Source organism: Epinephelus fuscoguttatus, linkage group LG5 (assembly GCF_011397635.1).
Source record: "Epinephelus fuscoguttatus linkage group LG5, E.fuscoguttatus.final_Chr_v1".
Lineage (NCBI taxonomy): Eukaryota > Metazoa > Chordata > Actinopteri > Perciformes > Serranidae > Epinephelus > Epinephelus fuscoguttatus.
The window spans coordinates 42,927,450-42,947,758 of record NC_064756.1 but is presented as its reverse complement, the minus strand read 5'-3'; the positions used below and the strand labels follow the sequence as shown (position 1 = coordinate 42,947,758).

The 20,309-nt window shown below is 39.9% G+C and overlaps 1 protein-coding gene across 4 annotated transcripts in view; it reads left to right on the top strand.

Annotated features, from left to right (window-relative positions):
- LOC125889079 (kinase suppressor of Ras 1-like) overlaps positions 1-20,309 on the top strand; it is a 109,656-nt gene that overhangs the window by 70,037 nt on the left and 19,310 nt on the right. For all 4 annotated transcript variants that reach the window (XM_049576759.1, XM_049576756.1, XM_049576760.1 and 1 more), the window contains 4 exons: positions 14,313-14,460; positions 16,795-17,182; positions 18,818-18,981; positions 19,767-19,833. In XM_049576759.1, the coding sequence (XP_049432716.1) occupies positions 14,313-14,460; positions 16,795-17,182; positions 18,818-18,981; positions 19,767-19,833 (767 nt within the window). The remainder of the gene's footprint in view (positions 1-14,312; positions 14,461-16,794; positions 17,183-18,817; positions 18,982-19,766; positions 19,834-20,309) is intronic.

Sequence of the window (20,309 nt, the reverse complement as noted above, 5' to 3'; positions counted from 1 at the left end):
GAGGTACCCCCATGAGATTATGCCGAGGTCTTACCTGTTTGAACAGTGTTTTTATATTTCATCCTAAACTGCTGCCAAGTGCGCTTCTCCCCGCGGGATTGCATCTAAATGAAATAAATTAATAGGCTACCATTCAAGCAGTTTTCCCCTGTAATATTAGTGTGATTGCAAAGGACTACATTTAAACTTACGCATTGACCCGAGCAGCAATGTTCTCCCACGCCGTCTCCCTCTCTTTTGCAGCTGCAGTGGTGTTGCACTTCTTTTTGAAAACGTGTGCAAACTCTCCGTATGAGCGCATTAAGATTTCTAATTCTAGTGGAGTGAAAAACGCAGCCCTCCTCTTCCCCGTTGCCATGGTGACTCGTCGAATTGGGGCTCCATTGATGCTGGCTTTTTATAGTTGTGGTGCACGCGCTTAACTCCAGGTGAAACTACTCCGAGTTGATTAAACTGATTCAAATCAGCTGTTCTGGAACCAGAAACTCAGAGTTTTCTATCTCAGAGTAGATCAACTCAGAGTTCAGGATTAGACTCAGAGTTTGTTGAACCTGCTTTGTGAAACGGACCCATCATCTTCCAATTATGTTTGTTTATTTGATTTGAACAGGATTTTACTTAAACTCTGTTAATTAAATACTGATACTTCTGCTGGTTGGCTTTGTGAAAGGGGAATTTTGAAACATTCTAAAACATTCTACTGAAGAAATGGTTCCTATAAAAACTGTGAGGTCTGTGGATCCAGATTAATGTTGTTATTTACAAATGACATCTTTTTTATGCTGTGAACACTACCAACAAAATTCCATGTGGTTGCAGCAAATGTTTCAGAAACCAATTTTTTAGAGCCTTCACTACCCCTCTCATGGTTAGGGGCTAAGTGAGAAAAAAGTTTTTTGTGTTAAATGGGTGAACAAATCCTTGATTGAAGTGAATTTGACTGTGAATGTGATACGTAATGGATCTTTAATAAATTGTGTCTATCCCTGCTGTCAGGGTAGGTAGTCTGGTAAAAAGATGAATTTTAGGTCCAGGGGATTTAATTAGCACTAAGCCTTATGACTATACCTGCTGCTAACAGATGTTGAATGTCTTAGTTGTCAATTGATAAGAAAATGTCCATTACAGTCTCTATAAAAAGAGTCTCTACTCTGCTACGCTCTCACTCTGCTCTCACGTCTCTGCTCCTTACTGGTTTCTACACTCAGGCTGGCTCATATTACATAAGACTCGTATTCTTGAAGATTGGCCACTTATCAGAATGATGAATGACAACCTGTGACTGTGACACTACATAAGACAGTGCTTATTTGCTTCAGCTCCAGGTTGCAGTGTAGTGCAGGGCTCTTATAAAAAGCAAGCTGATTATCATTAGATATTCAGATTGGGCAAACAGGTAGAAAAAAATATATCACATCTAACATGATCCTCTTCTTGTAGATGTCCTATCATTGATTCAGTGGATGTGCCTCACGTGTAGTATTTCTTCTTCAGGTGTTTTTGACATTAGCTACATCAGCTTGATCACTAAGCGTGAAGATCAGGAATGTGGAGTATTCCTTGTAAACACAGAGAGAATACAGAATCAGCTGAGCCAATCACAGTGAAGCATGACAACAACAGCTCAATAAATAGCAGCTGTGGCTCAGGAGGTAAAATGGGTCATCCACCAATCAGAAGATAGGCGGCTTGCTCCCTGGCTCCTCCAGTCCACATTGTTAAGTGTCCTTGGGCAAGATACTGAACCCAAAGATGCTCCCAATGGCTGTGTGTGTGTGTGTGTGTGTGTGTGTGTGAATGAGTAGCAGCAGGTAGCATCATGTATGGTAGACTTGGCCACCAGTGTCTGAATGTGTTTGTCTGAATGGGTTAATGTGACATGTAAAATTTTGTTGAGTGGCCAGAAGACTAGAAAGGTGCTAACAAATGGGAGTGCTCTTATCCAATGAAGCATTGGCTTTTTTAGGAAATCATATTGTGGTCTGGATGATGCAGGATGATGGTGTATGTTTTTATTGTTAATTAGTACGATGATGGAAGCACTTAATAAAAATTGTTTGGTGAGGCAGTTTATATGACCACATCAAGCTGACAATATCTCAGTCATAATTCTTTATTTTATTTTCTAAATGTTAAAATCATATCTTAAAATATGAAACAGCAGTGGTTCTTCATATTTCAATTAAAGAAAAAAAGATGAAAGTTGGAAAAGAGGAGGACTGGATTAATGAGCTCTATTAATCTGAGATCTCCTGTAGCAGGAGTTATTCTGTAGCATTCTGGAGTCATTTGCATGTGATTTAACGAAGGTAAACAGAGTAGACAGTAGTGTATAATGTCACTGCGCTCTGACATAGCACTTGTCAAATCACAGGCTGCAGATTTATCAACATGTGGTGTCCTGCAACCTTTATACACTGCAGGGATTTAATGAACTGAAAGAGAAGCTTCTCATACAGTATAAAGCAGCTGTGACAACAGATACTGTAAGAATCAACCATATTCATTTATAAATATAATGCAGACTGATATACTGGCATTCCTTATTTAAAAAAGGTTAGTGGAGTGTTAAATTAAATTAGTTTAATTACTTTAATAGCAACAATTGGGGGCGGCAGTAGCTCAGTCCATAGGGACTTGGGCTGGGAACCAGAGGGTCGCCTGTTCGAGTCCCCGTCCGGACCAAAAAATATGGAGTGTGGACTGTGGCTGGAGAGGTGCCAGTTCACCTCCTGGACACTGCCGAGGTGCCCTTGAGCAAGGCACCGAACCCCCCAACCGCTCCGGGCACCTGACCAAAGGGCAGCCCCCTCACTCTGACATCTCTCCACTTTGTGCATGTATAGGTCCTGTTTGTGCATGTGTGTGTCTTTCAGACCTGTGTGTAATTGACAAGCAAGAGTGAAAACATTGAAGTAGTAATAATAAGTAATAAGTAATAATAAAAAAAAGTAAATAAACTTAAACTCAACTGATTTCAATGTCAGGAAAATTTTGAAAATACAATGTGCTGTCATGAAAATAGGGCCCTTAGGCTTTTGAGCTGTTAGGAGCCATATTGGACTCAGGTATCAAGTTTGAGGTCTGTGGATCCAGATTCAAGTTGTTATTTACAAATGAAATCTTTTTATGCCACCAACAAAATTCCATGTGGTTGTAGCTGGATTTTTAAAGCCTTCACTACACTCTTTGCATGGTTAGAGGCTAAGTGAGAAAAAAAGTTTTTTTTGTCTTAATTGGGTGAACAAATCCTTTGACTGAGGTAAATGTGACTAATAAGTAATGGATATTTTATTAATTGTGTCCATCCAGCAGTCTGGTGGTTAGCACTCTCGCCTCACAGCAAGAGGGTTGCTGGTTCGATCCCGGACGTGGGAGCCCTTCTGTGCGGAGTTTGCATGTTCTCCCCGTGTCAGCGTGGGTTCTCTCCGGGCACTCCGGCTTCCTCCCACAGTCCAAAGACATGCAGATTGGGAACTAGGTTAATTGATAACTCTAAATTGTCCGTAGGTGTGAATGTGAGCGTGAATGGTTGTTTGTCTCTATGTGTCAGCCCTGCGATAGACTGGTGACCTGTCCAGGGTGTACCCTGCCTCTCGCCCGATGTCAGCTGGGATCCTGGCATCCAGCTGTCAGGATGAGTAGATGGTAAAATGATTCATTTTAGGTCCAGGGGATTTAATTTGCACTAAGCCTTATGACTATACTAGCTGCTAACAGGCCATACACATGCTGTGTGTCTTAGTTGTTAATGAACAAGAAAAATGTCCATCACAGTCTCTATAAAAAGATTCTCTACTCTGCTACACTCTAACGCTTCTCTCACATCTCTGCTACTCACTGGTGTCTGCACTCAGGCCAGCTCATATTATATAAGACCCGTCTTCTTGAAGATAAAGCAGCTGTGACAACAGATGTAACAATCAGCCATATTCATTTATAGATACAGTGCAGACTGATTTAGCAACATTCTTTATTTAATCAGTGTTGTGTCTGTGGAGTGTTTAATGAAATTAGTTAAATAAGCTTTTAAGCATTATTTCATTATTTCTGCACATTTTCTCCAATTATTAATTTTGCTCTTGTGATAAAAACACCAGAGTGTCAGTTGAGTGACATTGTGCCAGAGACAGACACAGTTACTTCCTGCTGTTTGCCTCTCTCCTCCCACACGGGCACCAGAATACCACACAGACTAGCAAAGCCGTTTTCAGCTCTACAGAAATACAGTCTGCTGTCACAATAATGGGGCCCTAAGACTTTTGAGCTGTTGGAAGTCATATTGGACCTAGGCATCTGGTTTTAGGGCAGGACATCCACCAGAAGCAGCACCCACTATTTTGTGATAATGAGATAACCCATTAGCACCAAAACTCACAAGTACCATGCCATTTATTTTGATGTCAGTGTTACTGTGTAAAGATTCTTCACATAAACAGTCATAAAAACCAGGAGGACATGTTCTCCAAATATTATACTGATACCGTATGAGGAAAAATGCCATCAACACAGTTACATAGCTACAACAGAAAGTATATTAAAGGAATACCGCAAAATAACCATTTGTATAATAATTACTCACCATGTGTCATGCTGAATTTGTGAAGAAAGCTTTGATTTTCTGGCAAGCCTCTACTGTGGACAGAGAATCCTATAAAGGCAAGCATTCTTCAGGAATTGAAGTAAACAGGGTCCACATTTAACAACAGCCAAACTATATTTAACATATGTTTATAAATTCTCACACAGCTCATGTAGTATAATCCAAGTCTCATTAATCCAGTTGTATGGTTAGTACTTCCCAAACACATGCTTTTTTGCTCAAACATAATTTATAACACATCAGCACAAACAGTCTCATGCATGTCTGAGTAGCGTGCACGCTCTGGGGGCCCTACTGGTAGGTGAAAGTGTTTTATATTGTATATAGGATTTGATAAATAACAAAACTGGATACGTTTTGGCAAATCCACCAGATATATGATCAGTACTGAGGGAGAGATGTGTGTGTGTGTGTGTGTGTGTGTGTGTGTGTGTGTGTGTGTGTGTAAAACTATTGGATATGAAGAAGAGAGAGGCAGTTTGGTAGGAAGAGCAGAGCACTTGGATGCCTTAAACATTTGTGACATTGTGGTTTATGGTTGAACTTCCTGTTCACACCCACCAGTGCACAATGAGGTATCAGGGTTGTATGTGGGCTGTTTGAGAAGAGCCAGGCCTGACTGGTGATCACTGATCAGTACTCGCTAGTCTGTTTGACTTGCTCCTGACTTGTGCCATCACACAATAACCACACAGTAATGAAAGCTGGATTTCAAGTAGAGTAGATAACTGCAATTTTTTTTTCATGTTGTCAGTATAAATGATGACTGCTCTCAGATGTAATTCTGATCCATGCCTTGTAGAGGGGCTCCATGTCAAAACCTTTAGATTTTAGTTCATGTGGGGCTTTGAAGGTACACATTGCTAAATACATTTGTGGTTTATTAGATTATTCCAAATTTAACACACTGCAAACCAGAGCCCAGGTAGTATTCCAGCATAGTACGTGTTAGAGTCAGTTAGTATATTGAATGTATTGAAAGACATTGCACAGAGTTCATAGCTTATTGGAGCCCAGGGTTCATCTGTTGGGTTCATTCAGCCATGGCGACAGTCACCTCAGGAGCTCAAGACAGCTACTGTTCTTAGAACTACGTCCTGCAGCTTCTCCCTGTCGACTGCAAAGACCTCAGTACATAATGGGAAACATATGCCTTTCTAAGTCTGTGGATATTCTCATTTATCCAGGTCAATTCCATGCTGGCAACAATACAATCGTAGGCAACTGGACTTTGATTTTGTCTAGAAGACGTTTCGCCTCTTATCCAAGCGACTTCATCAGTTCTCAACGCATCGGTCTGACTAGTCCTCACTAGTCTGACAAACAGTGGAGTAAGACTCAGGTTTTTAACCTCTGTGGAGGTGTACACCCACCACCCTCATCAGACAATACTTCGTTAGTGGAGTTTCACTGGACCATTGTTTGGGTCAGGTGAGTCACACTAGTGAACAACAGTCGTTAGGAGTGAGTGGGGCCACTGGTGAGCAACAGTCGTTAGGCATAATGTGTGGTTACCAGTGAACGACTGTCGTTGTGTTTCTTTGAGCCACTAGAGGTTAGTTTCGGGCAGTCTTTGTTGTTCAGTCTCTTAGGTACAGCAGCAAGGGCCGCATTGTAAATGGGGGATAGGTGGTGTCTCAGGCCACCTCCCCTGTTTAGAGACGGCTTCTCTATTTTAACGTAGATGGATTCTTTCACCCCTCTTTGGAACCATCTGTCCTCTCTGTCCAAGATTTTCACATTGCTGTCCTCAAAGGAGTGAGCCTTCTCCTTTAGATGTAAATAAACAGCAGAGACTGGACCTGAGGAGTTTGCCCTTCTGTGTTGAGCCATGCGCTTGTTTAATGGTTGTTTGGTTTCACCAATGTATGAGTCCTTGCATTCCTCACTGCATTGGACAGCATATACCAAGTTGCTTTTTTGAGTGTGTGGTACCCTGTCAACCATCTGTCCTCTCTTGGAGAGGACAGATGGTTGACTAACGAAGTATTGACTTATGAGGGTGGTGGGTGTACACCTCCACAGAGGTTAAAAACCTGAGTCTTACTCCACTGTTTGTCAGACTAGTGAGGACTAGTCAGACCGATGCGTTGAGAACTGATGAAGCCGCTTGGATAAGAGGCGAAGCATCTTCTAGACAAAATCAAAGTCCAGTTGCCTACGATTGTATTGTTGCCAGAATGTCTTTCTACTAATTTAAGAACAATTTGGCTAAAATGTTTGATCAACACATTTTACATACACTCTTCATTCTGTCTATAATTGTAAAGATGTATGTTTTTATTAGTGTTATCTAGCACTATGAAAGTTTGTTCTGTCAATAAAGTCAGTGTTATGTAGTTAATGACAACTTTAGTCACCCCGGAGAAGCTGAAGAAATGAACTGTATTCCAGATACTGACGTAAAGTGAAAAATTAAAAAACCTGTTTGATTCTTTAGATTGTGAAGTGTTGCAAAGCTTTTGTGAACAAGTCGGATGTGAGGATTAAAAAAAAGGCATCTGATGGACAAATGTGAATACGTGTCAGTCCAATTCAGACTAATACAGTATTACTGACAGACAATGGATTATCTGTATATCTTTTACGTTAACCTGTTACATATGTAATTGTGAGGAAGTTTTGATGGGAATATCTTTATTTGGGGATAGCAAATATGTTAGGAGTCATAGCATAGTAAGAAGTAATATAGGGAAGAGAGATATCACTGTTCAGTTTGTAATGCAGAGGGACCACGGCCTGTAGGACATCATTCGTCTTGAGAAAATATGTCACTGGGGAGTAACTTTATGTCCAGTGGGCTTCTTCATCAAGTCCACTGTTGGAGAGAAGTGGCTGCTGGTAGGATGATTTGGGGCTTAAGTAACATCTGAGTCTACCACTCAGAAACGCTGGTTATCAACCCAAACACACTCAATGTACTTTTACTATAATCTAGAGAACATTAAAAAAAGTAGTTACTGATTGCAATTTAATAATTCAGATACCACCCAATGTATGTTCAAAGCTCTGTGATTTGGTGGACCCAAGCTGTACATGTTGTTTGGAGTGGACCCAAGACTGACAACTACAATCCAATCTATTATAGCATGTCTGTCATTGTAAGAATGTTCTTCCCATGATCGCTACATTCAATGGCAAATATATCTGTCCCCTGGAGGGTATTTCCATAAAGATTAAATGTGAGATTTAAGTAATACACACTAATGATATTCACAATGTACAATGTAGACAATGATGTATGACAATATTATAAAGCCTGGGACATAAAACATTACCAAAAACAATTACTAACTGAATAAAAGCTAGATAGATGGCACAGAAGAATAAGACTTTTAATTTTACGGCATTAATTTCATCAGCACCTGAATCATTCTGGTAAGGCTGGAGACTGTCCATGTAGACTGCAGCTTTTTGTCCTTGGCTACAGCTGCCTTCACTCATCCAGACAAGTCTGAATTCATCTCAAACAAGCCTTAAGATTTACTGTTTTCCAGGAAGTTAATGCTGCCATTCCACTAGGTCTTTGAGGCTACCAATAATGTGCTGTTTGTTATTAAAGGTACAGCATCAGGTTCACAACAAGGTTCAGAGTAGGAGATAAGCAGTGGCAGCAATTATGAACATGTGGAAAGTGCTGAAGGCATTTTGGAGAATGTGCCTGTGAAATTTTTGAAAATTACGCAAGGACTACCACAAGGGCAAACTTGAGTATGCTGCTCCTATCATGGCAAAAGGTATGTCATCATGACAATTTCCCTCCAGGCAGACTACTGTCATTTATTTGGAAACATGATTCATAAGCTTGAGCAACCACAGTTTGTTTGTGCAGTTAGGTATTCCCAGTGATGGGCTCTTCAAATCCCTCAAATAAGCCACAAATGCCTGCTGCAACCAGCAGCCTCAGAGGTCACTGTCAGTTGGTCAGTCTGACAAAATCAGTGGGAGGGGTAAATGGGAGTGGCCAATCACAAATAGGTGCATGACTTTCATATGAATTAACAGACTTGCCCCAGATTTTGTGGAAAGACTGGTTAAGAGCCAAAGGATAGCAATTGGCAAAACAGAGCAATGAGTGCATGCATATGTGCTCACAGCTATTGCAAATTTGTTTGTTTAATTACTTATGCATATGTTGAAGTCTTTGCTTTAATGCTTGCATTTGTTTTGTAGCCTTTTTGGAGGGATTCTGCCTTTATTTACAGCTAGTAGATCATGTGTTTCTTAACATGTCTCTAAATGTATAACATGTATTTTACTGTTCAGTTATATGAAAAGTGCTTTTCCAAAGTTGCATCAGTTGGCAACAGGTCCTTCAGTGTGTCCTCCAAACTAAGCAACAAAACACGTTGTTGGTGACTGTCTTTAAAAATGACATGGTGTTTTATGATCAGCCCCATCTGCAGGGCATTAGTGTTAAATGTTCATTATTGTAACTATGCTGACAAAAGTCCCTTAACCTTAATAAAGTACTTATTTTAACTAGAGTGCGGCACGGGCTGCATATTTCTGTCCGAACCCGACCGAGCCCAAGAGAAAAGTATCCGAATCCATCTGAACCCGACAGTCATTCTGTTTTGTTATGTCCGAAACCAAACCGAGCCCAACATTATTTAATTAGGCTACTAAGGCACTGAGTTTGTGTCACACAGTTGTTATGGTTACAGGCTATTTAACAGGCCGGGCGTGCGCTGTGGGTGCTCCGCGGAGAGGGAGACCTCTGTGTCTAATCAAGGCGGAGGCGGGCGCGGGAGGTCCGAGACTTCCAGTGAGGGACAGGTAGAAACAAACAGCCAGTGTGTCTGTGTGTGTTATGTTCAAGTGTTGTCACGTAAATAACAGCGCCCAAGCAATAAACAGGACAGACAATAGGATTTTATTTATTTTTACACTACATTTTCACTGAAAGCTGACCGAATCCGACATGAGCCCGAATACAATTTATACATTTTTGACCGAACCCAGCCCGACGGGCTTGGATCGGGTAGCCACACTCTAATTTTACCCCAAACCATGCTCTTTCCCTAACCTTAACCCAGCTGTCCTCATGCCTGACCCTTACCAAACCTCAACCATAGTGATTTCAGCCTGATTGGACATCAAAAAAACTGATTTATTTTTGTAATGGCTTTGGAAGGCACAAATAAACTATTCTGTGGTACCTATGTGTCAATCTAAAGGACAGTTATAAACAATTTATTTTGCCATTTCATTTGGAGGCTGTTTTTAGATATGCCCAGCTTTGGTAAAGGTTTGGTAAGCACAAAAACTACTTGGTCAGGGAAAGACTGTGATTTAGGTTAAAATAACTATTGGGAAAGGTTATGAAAAGACCATGGTTTGGGTAAAAAAAAATTAAAAAATAAACAATTTGGTAATGGTTTAAAAGACACCAGCTTTGACTGCTGGTGACAAACAGGACACAGTCCATCAAAGTCACAGACTTTTTCACAGAGTATAAAAACATTTTTCCTCTGTCCCGTCGTCCTTTTCTGACCATTCAGTATTTATCTTAAATGTTATTTGTCGTAATGTATTTCATTTTGCAGTGCAAAGGTTTTTACACCAACCCTTAATGTCGACTAATTAACAAGTAAAATGATCCATGTCTCAGAACACCTGTAAAGTGGACTGATACATGCAAAGTTGAAAGTCCCAGTGCTATTATACAGTATATCAGCACTAATGGAATGCCTCCTGTACAATCAAAGTGCTTGTTTGGAACTAACTGTTGTATAATAAAGGCTCTATTGTTTGCTTTGAAATGTAATGTAGTATTATTGCAACCTTGACTTATTCAGATGACATTTTTTTTGTTTGCTTACATGCACTTAATGAATCAGGTTCTTGAGAGAAACCAGGTGAAAGGACAATGTGTTTGCATGCACTGTAGTAACCTGGTAACTGTACATCAGCATGTACATGCAGCAGGTCAGTAGTCAGATTTCTCCCCTATTCCAAAATTATATATCAAAAGCATGGCTTGCTTATTTCAACTGTAATAGTGATAGTAGATACTGCACTTAGCCTATTTGCGTGTGTCAGTTGGTGCAGCCTTACAGCTCAGTGAGGAGGACAGACGGACAGACAGACAACATACGCTTTCCTTCACAAAGTGAAGCACTGCATATGCATATACATATAATCATGTATCTGACTGTGTCTAAGGAGAGAGTGAAATGTATCAGACTGTACATTTGGAAACTTTGGTCACATCTCTGATCATCCAGTAGTTGAATTAGGGGTGGGCGATATGGCTGAAAAGTATATCACAATATAGCTGGTTCATATTGATCGATAACGATAATTATCGATAATTTTTTTATAAGGACCAGGAGAAAATAAATACATTTTAACAAATTTATTTTAAACTCAATAGCTTTTTTTCTGATTGCAATCACAGTCATCAGTCAAGGCACATGGAAGAAAATGTAATGTCAACCCAACCATTAGAAAACACTCAAATAAATGACCATACACAAGATGGTATAAAAACTACTACTCGACTATTTCCTCGCTATCCGCACTCATTCTTGCTACTCACTCCACACTGTGTTGTGTTCAGTGTTGCCAGATCTTGGGAGAGAAACAAGCAACCAGGACCAGCAAACAAAATTACTTCACAAATACATTATATTTACTGCCTGTGAACTCTACCAAACCAACTAACTGACCAAAAACGTGGAAAGAATAAATGAATGAATGAAAATGCAAGTAAAGAAGTCGCATATAACGAGCCATTTTACTTTCACTTTGACAGTGCTGGTATGCTGAACAAGATCTGAATGATGAGTGCATATTTCACACAGAATCTGAATCTGCACACTGCCTTTGAATCGTCCCCCTCTCGGAGTCGAATCTTTTAATGCTCTCTCTTTCTACAAATCTTTATTGTATTCTTTCCATATTTCGCCCACGTGTTAGCGAAATAGTTAAAGAACTCCATTAATTGCACAATTAAAATGTGAAAAGTCTCACTGACTGACCATCACCTGTGTGTATGCGGAGAAGGAGAGGGGCGGAGGGAGCGGAGCTGTGGAAAAATCCAGCAGTCCGACATACTGTCATGCATTTAAATAACTTATTAGACGGATATATACAGAGAAGGTGACGTTTAGAGAGCAAGCCCTAATAAGCAACTCCACTTCAGAAACAAGCCCAAAAACCCCAACCTCATCCTCTAGAATTAAATTTAACACTGGGCATCCGAACACACGTCCAGTGTAGTAGTTTCGGCACTGTTACTACTTCTGATGCTGGCCTTAAGGCAAGACAAGTCTGTCCCCCGTTCTGTGATTGTAACTTTTATACAGCATAGCGAGGCAGCATAATGGTATGAAATTCCCACCTTTAAGAGGCAGTGCTAAGGGACTAAAAACAGACAGCCCACCCCTATTACCTACAGCAGGAGGAAAGTCATCAGTATGGCAAAAGCTACACGTAATTGTGTAACCACTTGGGAGATGAGAGAGATGAGCACTGCCTCTGCACAGAGCCAACACCATCTTGGATCCTTATTTAGTCAACGATCATCAAAAGAAAAGCCAATTGCCTACATACTTACACCTTAAACACATCATGCACACTCTCACACTGATGGAAAGAGACTTTTGCAACAAAATAGGACAACAGTCAGAACAATTACTGAGGGCACAACTTTGCAGTCGTTTGCAATCTTGCAGTCATCATACTGGCAGTTGTGTTGTCCAGGCAACAAACCTCCGTGCAACTGCCAGGACATACTGTACCAGGACACACTCTCTGTCAAAACATGACATGGGGAATTTTAGACTAAAAAGACTGTAACATCAAAAGATGCCCACACACACACACCAAAGGTCAACTTCACTGTGACATCATAATGTTCTTGATAAAACACCTCTCTGGCCATTATTCAATGTCATATTTCAGGAACAGAAGGGGAAATATTTTGTCGAAAAGTTGGTGACTCTAATCTTGGGTGTCCACCTTGAAACTGTACTGATTTTATAGGTCGTCTGTGCTGTCAAGATGTGCATGAAGCATCCATGTTTTCACAGACATGTATGTAATCGTGTATAAAAAGTTGACTGGTGGGTGGAGGCATACAAGTTTGTGTTTTAAGCATTATTCCATTAATACTGTGCATTTGATTGTAAAATCACCACAGACACACACACACACACTCACATCAAGGCCTGAAAAAACACATACCAGTAAAATAAAAGCAGTGTAGAATAAACCTTGTTTTCACAGTTTGCCAGCAGATTCCAGGAATTAGTCTTGCATCAGGTCTGCCATTTTAAAGCTTGACAAACTGACAATACACTGGTTTCTAATTTGACAGTTTAGACCTACGGGTATTTTTCCCCTCCCAAAAGCTCTTTATGGACAATCCTTTGACCCATATTTCTGGCTATTTCAGATACTGGCTTGTTCTTGCTTTTGTCTAATTTTGTCTGCAAATGGGCCAATTGTTCTTCTATGACAGCCTGCCTTTTCCTTTAATCATGCTGAATAAACAAGTAAATCAGCCCATTGAAAGGTCCATGTTCTAGAGATCCAGCTGTCAGATGACTTTTCAAAGAATACCATCCATTCTACATTTGCATAAAGTCTGTTGAAGCCTGTCCTACTGTCTACACAGTAAATTTAAATCTTCATAAGTGCTTCTGCAGACGCAGTGGATCTTGTTTCAGATATACACACTGTTCTATGGCATTTAACTGGAACATAGATGGAAACTTAGCATTCTGCAGAATTAAGATTACTTAACTTTTATGAACCAGACAAAATGAAGTTTAAATAAGCAAAAGTCAGGATATGTTATTCTAACTGCTGCATAATGTGGCCCACAGTGCACTGGAACAGGGCTTACATATGACATGAGCAAATCTCTGAAGAGAATGTCATACAGTAGAGAAACAAGACTCTTTATACTGCTAAATATATCCTTGTCCTTCCTTTTCTTGTTTTCTTTTCAAGAATGAAGTATTGGCCTGAACTTCTCCATTCTTATGCTGTTATAATGATGTCACTGTTACTCTGGTACCACACAGTCTTTTACTAACAACAACCAAAGTAAGCTCAATTGAAGAGTCAAGGGGAACCCTTTTCTAGAATTGTAAAGAATAACTGTTGCGTGTGTGTTTGTGTGCGTGTGTGTGTGGCCTTGTATGTAAATGTGTACTGACTGAACATTCATCCAGGCATCATGTATTCATTGTTTAAAAACAAAACATTGTAGGCCAATGCAATAAACAATGTCAAAGTCAAATTTGTATGTGTGTGAGAGAGAAAAAAGTTGGTATTAGATGTATGGAAGATGCAACAAAGCAGTGAGAAGTTGCTTTGTCTATGTTAAGACTGTCAGAGGTCCTGGTGTAATTCAAATGCTGATTGTTGAGGCCTCAGTTGTAAATGTCTTTGCAGACTTGGTGAAAGTCTCCCTGTGCTTATTTTTGTTAATGCTATTTTCCTCTGAGTAGAATATGTCCTCATAATTAAGACTCTGACACATCTTCTAAGTTTTCATTTTGTGACTGATGCATCAGCAGATCAGCAAAGATTTAGTAAGCTGAGACTACTGTGTTTAAGACATTTATCAGGAGAAGTACAAAAAGATGGAGGATCCCAGACAAACCCCCTCACAGTAATATTCTGTATATCCTGCTGATTATTCTGAGAAATTTTCTGTCAGGTACTGAGACGTCCTCCTTGTCTCCCGCAGGCTGCAGCAGGAAAGATCTCAGTGGACGGGTTGCTGCAGATGTCCAGCTCTGAGTTGCAGGACACGATGCGACGCCTGGGCTCCAACTCAGAAGATCGTTCTCGCCTCACTGCCGCCCTCTCCTGTCTGAAGAGTGCTAATGAAACAGGTGAACCAGGAAATTGGCTGCCCTGCATTCTGTGAAGGGGTCATTCACAGGCATAGCAAAAAAACAAAAACAGAAAAGCATTAAACAGTGTTTATAAGTAATTAGTAATTCATTTATTCAGTTTAATCTTTACCATGATAAATGATTATGTGATGTATTTAACAGCCATCTTGGTTTATGTTTTACACAGGGTTTCAAATGGGAATTTTCAAATATGTTAAATATAACACCTTTTGATATTACATTTTAAATCAGTACAGGGTTACCAACCCAGTATAGCAGCTACCACACTCTCAGAGCCCCACAGTCACTGTGTGTCATTTACAATAGGTTTTTAGTAGTCTGAGTAAGTGAAAATGATTTAAGAAATTTGCACCACTTCCATAGCACTTTTAAAATATCTGAATTTTGTTCCCCCAATGCTACAGTCTTTTACTTCAAAATTCCCTCACTGATATTTTTTGTTCAGCACATGCGAAAAAAAACAAAGCAAGTTAAGAAAACATGATCAAAGTTACCACAAAATACAGAAACACAGTGCAAATACAGAAAACACAACCAAATATAGAACAGGCACAATCATTTTTTAATTACAAAACAGTTACAGTTACAATTATAAAACTATTTAATTCACTTATTCGGTTAACATGTTATTATTATTATTATTATTATTATTATTGTTATCACTGTTTAAACATTCTTATTACATGATTCAGATAGTAAGTATATTTTTTGAATTGGTAATCAGCAAAAGTCTAACTACGTTAACAGATATCTGCAAAAATATCTGAATTATGCACTCAGAATGTCAAAACAAACAACCAAACAAATAAAAAAACAATAACCTCTCAGCAGGTTTGGCCATGAAATCTCCAATTACAAATGTTTACTAAAGCTAGAGTTGTGAGTACACCTATAACCTGTTGCCACTGGGCCAGGCCACATATTGCACTGTATAGATTTTCACACATATGCTATATGTACCCATTAAATCTTGTGACACTATAAATGTAGTACAGCTCCTCAACTGTTTTTACAACTTCAAGAGCTGGATGAAACAGAATATTTTGCAACTAGATGAGTCCAGATCTAAAGTTATTTTATTGGGCTAACCTCCTTGACAGCTTCTCTATCATATATACTGGGATTTTTCTTATCTTATGTAAAAGAGTCTACTTGCAGTCAAGGGGCTATATTTGACCTACCATTTGACAATCGATTATCCAGAGTGGTACAGTCATGTCTCCTTCAGCTGAGGGCAATAACTAACATAATTTTTAACAGTTGCAGAGCTTGAGAAAAGACAGTGTCTTTTTTTCTCTCACTGGGATTGCTGTGATTCTCTTTATCAATCAATCAGTCAATTTTATTTATAAAGCCCAATATCACAAATAACAATTTGCCTCAGAGGGCTTTACAGCATACTCCAACCTAAGCCATCAGTCAACTGCTTGCCTCCAGCTGATTCAAAACACTGTTGCTAGGCTTTTTACAAACTCTGGGAAATCAGATCACATCACTTACATTCTTGCATCTTTGCACTGACCCCATTTGAGTTTTAGCTCTCAGCTTTCCCCACAGTAAGAAAAAGCTAGTACAATACATAAAATGTTATGTGATGCATTACAATGTGTGATGCACCAGCAATAAACACTTTTACTATATATAAAACTACTAAACTACTATATATAAAATTAAAAAGACCGGTGTCTCAAAGTAGTGCAGGTCAACATACAGACCAATCAGCCACAACTGGAGTCTTGCTTAATCATCCAGCAGTAGTTAATAAAACATCACTATGTGTATCTTGCCATTTTTTGTTATTTGAAAAAACTTGCATTTCGTGTCTTGTTTGTTACTTTGAAAAATGCTCACAATGTTTTTATTCCGTTTTGCTTTCATACTTGTATGCTTGTTTTTACTGTTTTGTTCTGTGTTCTACTTTCAAATTCTTGCTAGGTAGTTTAGCATTTTTGCAGTTCACTCAGTTTGTTTTACTATCAAGCTCTTTGTCATTTCTTTTTAAAAAGTGCTATAAATAAAGCTATAATAAAAATAATTTTATGCTGTAATGGTACACTGACTCTTTAATTTCTATGCACATTAAAGTGTGTGCTACACTTGACTATGTGAAGGAAGGTACTAAACTGTTGTAGTAAAAGTAAACTTAATTCATTTTCAGATGGGACTACATTAGATTTGAATTGATGTGCTAATTTGATTAAATTTATATTTAAACCATCCCAACCATCTTTTTGTAATGTGTGACAACGTGTACTCCATTTGTGTACTACTCTTTCATTTATCATCTTTGCTTTTTATGCTTTTGCTAAGGAGGTGACCCGAGGCCCAACTCAGGCTCCTGCAGCTCTGAGCCCCAACAGGACAGTGATGCATTCTCTCCCATTCGCCCACCCTCCAGCTCCAATAGTTCCCCCAACCCTGTGCAGCCCGCCAGCACCCATGGCCGCTCCATCTCCATATCAGCTGTACCTTTTTCAGAAGAACAGAGACCTTGTATATTAACTGAGGACGCCTTCGCCCCAGAGCCAAGCACTCCTCCAGCCACTCGAGCCTCAAAGACGCGAACTGCCAAGCCCTGCAACACACCACCGGCATCTTCCCGCAAACTGCTGCAGCTCCTCCCCAACATCGCACTGACAAGAAGCAAGAGTCATGAGTCACAGCTGGCCAACCGCATTGAGGAGCCTGCTACACACAAGTGGGTTTTAGAACTGATACTGCAACTGTGTTTTTATGGTAAAGATGGTGAATCCGAGTGTGCTGTTGGAATATTTGCCTTACCTTTCAACTGCTAAACATCAAACTGAAATAACATAAGTCACTGTACAGAGTGGGGGTGTAAATCACAAGTTTCATCATAATGCAATGCCACATCAAGTTTTTGGACAACAATATGGTATTTCCTGATATTACAAAGTCTGCCACAGTATTATTTCAGTTCAGTTCATTTCAGGGGCCTATGAGCAGTATGAGATGAGTTAATATCCTCATTGTCTTTTTCTTGCAGCTGATACCAAGTGTGACATTGTTTTTCTGAATGAACTTTAGCTTGGTTCCCAAAAGGGCCCTATTTAAATAACGTATAGAACATGGTTTAAAGTGCATGGTGCAGGTGCATTTAGAACGTGTCAAACTCCATTTTGCTAGTTAAAATAATCATAATCTGGGTGCAAAGTAAGTCACAGGGTGCAAAGAGGTTGTATTTAGGCCCTTAATTAATCATAGGTGTGTTTTGGGTGTAACAGCAGAGTGTCATCTCATTACCTTTAAAAGCCAGGTATGCCTGTACTGTTATTTATATGGTGGATTTGCCAAATTGAAGAAGCAAGCAGTTTTCTGCTGAGAGTAATGTAGTAATAGCAGTGATGTCACTGCAGCAAAAACTGTGGGATATTTGAGCAACAAAACTAAGAACTGTAGTTGTAAACTTGACAGAGAAAAAGGAACTAAACTTTTAGCTTCTGAAATAATCAATGAAGTTATGCTGCTCCTCGTGTAAATGCACACAGATAGTTGGACAGCAGCTCTGCAGCTCTGCACTGATCTCTGCTACTTATACATACCTGTGTGTGCAACAAGTTTGTGTCTGCACCCTCCGATGTAGGCACTTCTTTGACTTCAGAACAGGTTTTTGTTGGTCAATGGCACAATCACATTCGGCTGCCTCAAAATAGCAATATGCCAACAATGCACCCAACCACACCACATTTTAAGACCTACACAGCCATGGGCCCACAGATGGCCACAGAAACCTTTGCTAGTGACAAAACATGGGCTGTGAAAATGACAACTGTGATAGTGTGAAACTAGCAGTAATGCTTTGTGTTGGAATTAACACAGGGGCCCACAGTGTCTTACAGTGTCATCATCAGCCTAAAATGTCAGCTTTGCACATAAGCTATTTTATGATATAACAGGCAAATATCCAATTAATTTACAAAGTGGCAGTCATGCTCCCTGGCGGATTAAAACTTTTGATTTTAACTGAGTTCATGGCCTTCCATTTTCCTTCAGGAAAAACTTTACATTCTAGCCCCACAGCTGGTAAAACTGCAAATAACAAAATTGTCATTAAGTTGTGGGTACTGTCCAACACAGTTTCCAAGGTCAGGGCTCTGAATTAATGTAGTTTGGCACTTTCACATATACAAATGAAAGAAGACAAATCAAAACCATATCTATTCCTGACTGTTACACTATGGTTTACCTGCTACCAATGACATAACAGTTCTTTTTTTCAGCACTTTGCACTGAGCAGCTGAGCTGTCACCGCATGACAGGTTGAAGTGAACTGCTGTATACAGTAGCTGTAAGCTGCTCTCTCTCCTTGCAGAACCTGTAAGAAGAACAAAGTGCTGGGTGCAATTCATATCAATGGCTATGGGTACAGTCCTGAAGACTCAGCGCTGCGCTCTCCCCTGCTGTCCGCCCGAACACCTGGCCCTGTCCCAGCCTCAGCCCCATACATGATGCCTGCCACACCCAACCTTCTGGAGAGTAAGTGCCCATAACAGATACCTGCCTGGATTCCTGCTCTCACTGGGCCTCATTCACTAATATGTGCGTGTAAATGTTCTTAATTTGCGTACAAAATAAGTGCGTACGCAAAATCACCGTGGGATTCATGACACCTGCACACTGCCACACCCCCATTTCTCCATACAAGGAAACTGCTTGCCTAGAGTTGATTCATGAATGAAGGAAGTACTAAGTCATATTGGAATTTGATATATTCAGGCAATAGCCTTAGACTCGCATAGTTGCAGTAGAACACGCCTTGGCAATCAGAAACGACTGATAAGCCATTCATCATTTTCCTCGAACATGTTGTGTCGGTCCCTGAATACGTGCTCTCTCCTCAGGGCACGGGCTGCAGTATCCTCTAGCAAGGCTAGATATGCCATCTTAACACTTGCTCAGGTGAAGCAGAATCGTTTATATACCCTGCATGCCCTTTAACATGCTACCAATTAACCAATTGCCTTTGGCCACAGATGCGTAATTTCATGGCACAAGAAATTGTTGGGAGTGGGTGATCATTATGGTGGTCTGAGGCAGTTCTAAATTTAGAGTAAGAGTAAGAACAAATTCTGGTAAGAAAATATTGATGAATCCCGGATTTGTACGTCAAACGATCGTACGCACAGTTTAAGCACAGATTTGTACATACACACAGTTTGTGAATGAGGCCCATTGTCCTTTGGTGCCTCTGTGATTCTCTTTCATTTTCCCATTTTCTCTTATTGTGTTTTTGACATACTATGTTCTAATGTTCTTCACAGGTGTGACCATGCACAGGAGTTCCCCTCAGACAATAAGGAGAGACATTGGCCTGGCTGTAACACACAGGTCAGTTACTGTCACCCCTATACCCCTCCTGTCTAGTTTAGAATAAAAGACTTCACAGGAGAATGTTAAAGTCCATGCACACAATGCTGTGGACACTGTGGTTATTGTGTCACAACATTTTTATTGAGTGTGGCCTGTGAGAGAAACGTTATACTTAAATTGATGTAGTGATAGTTCTGAATTGTTGGGCAGAGACGAGGCTGTAGGTTTCGTTTTAAAACTGGGGAGTTCCCCTTTAATGGTTCTTTAATTGTTTTTCAAAGATTTAATACTTTTTTAATAGTTTAGGTCAGTGTTTGAAATGAAAGAAAAGACCAGTTTTTTGCATGCTTCTACAAACAAACACGTTCACATACTGTTGTGGAATTTTTCCGTCTGACTGACATTCCAGTGTCATCACTGTGGTTTCCTGTAAATTCCCTATGCGAGTGTGACTGGAATAGACAGTGTGACTCTGAGAGGAGTGAATCCAAATT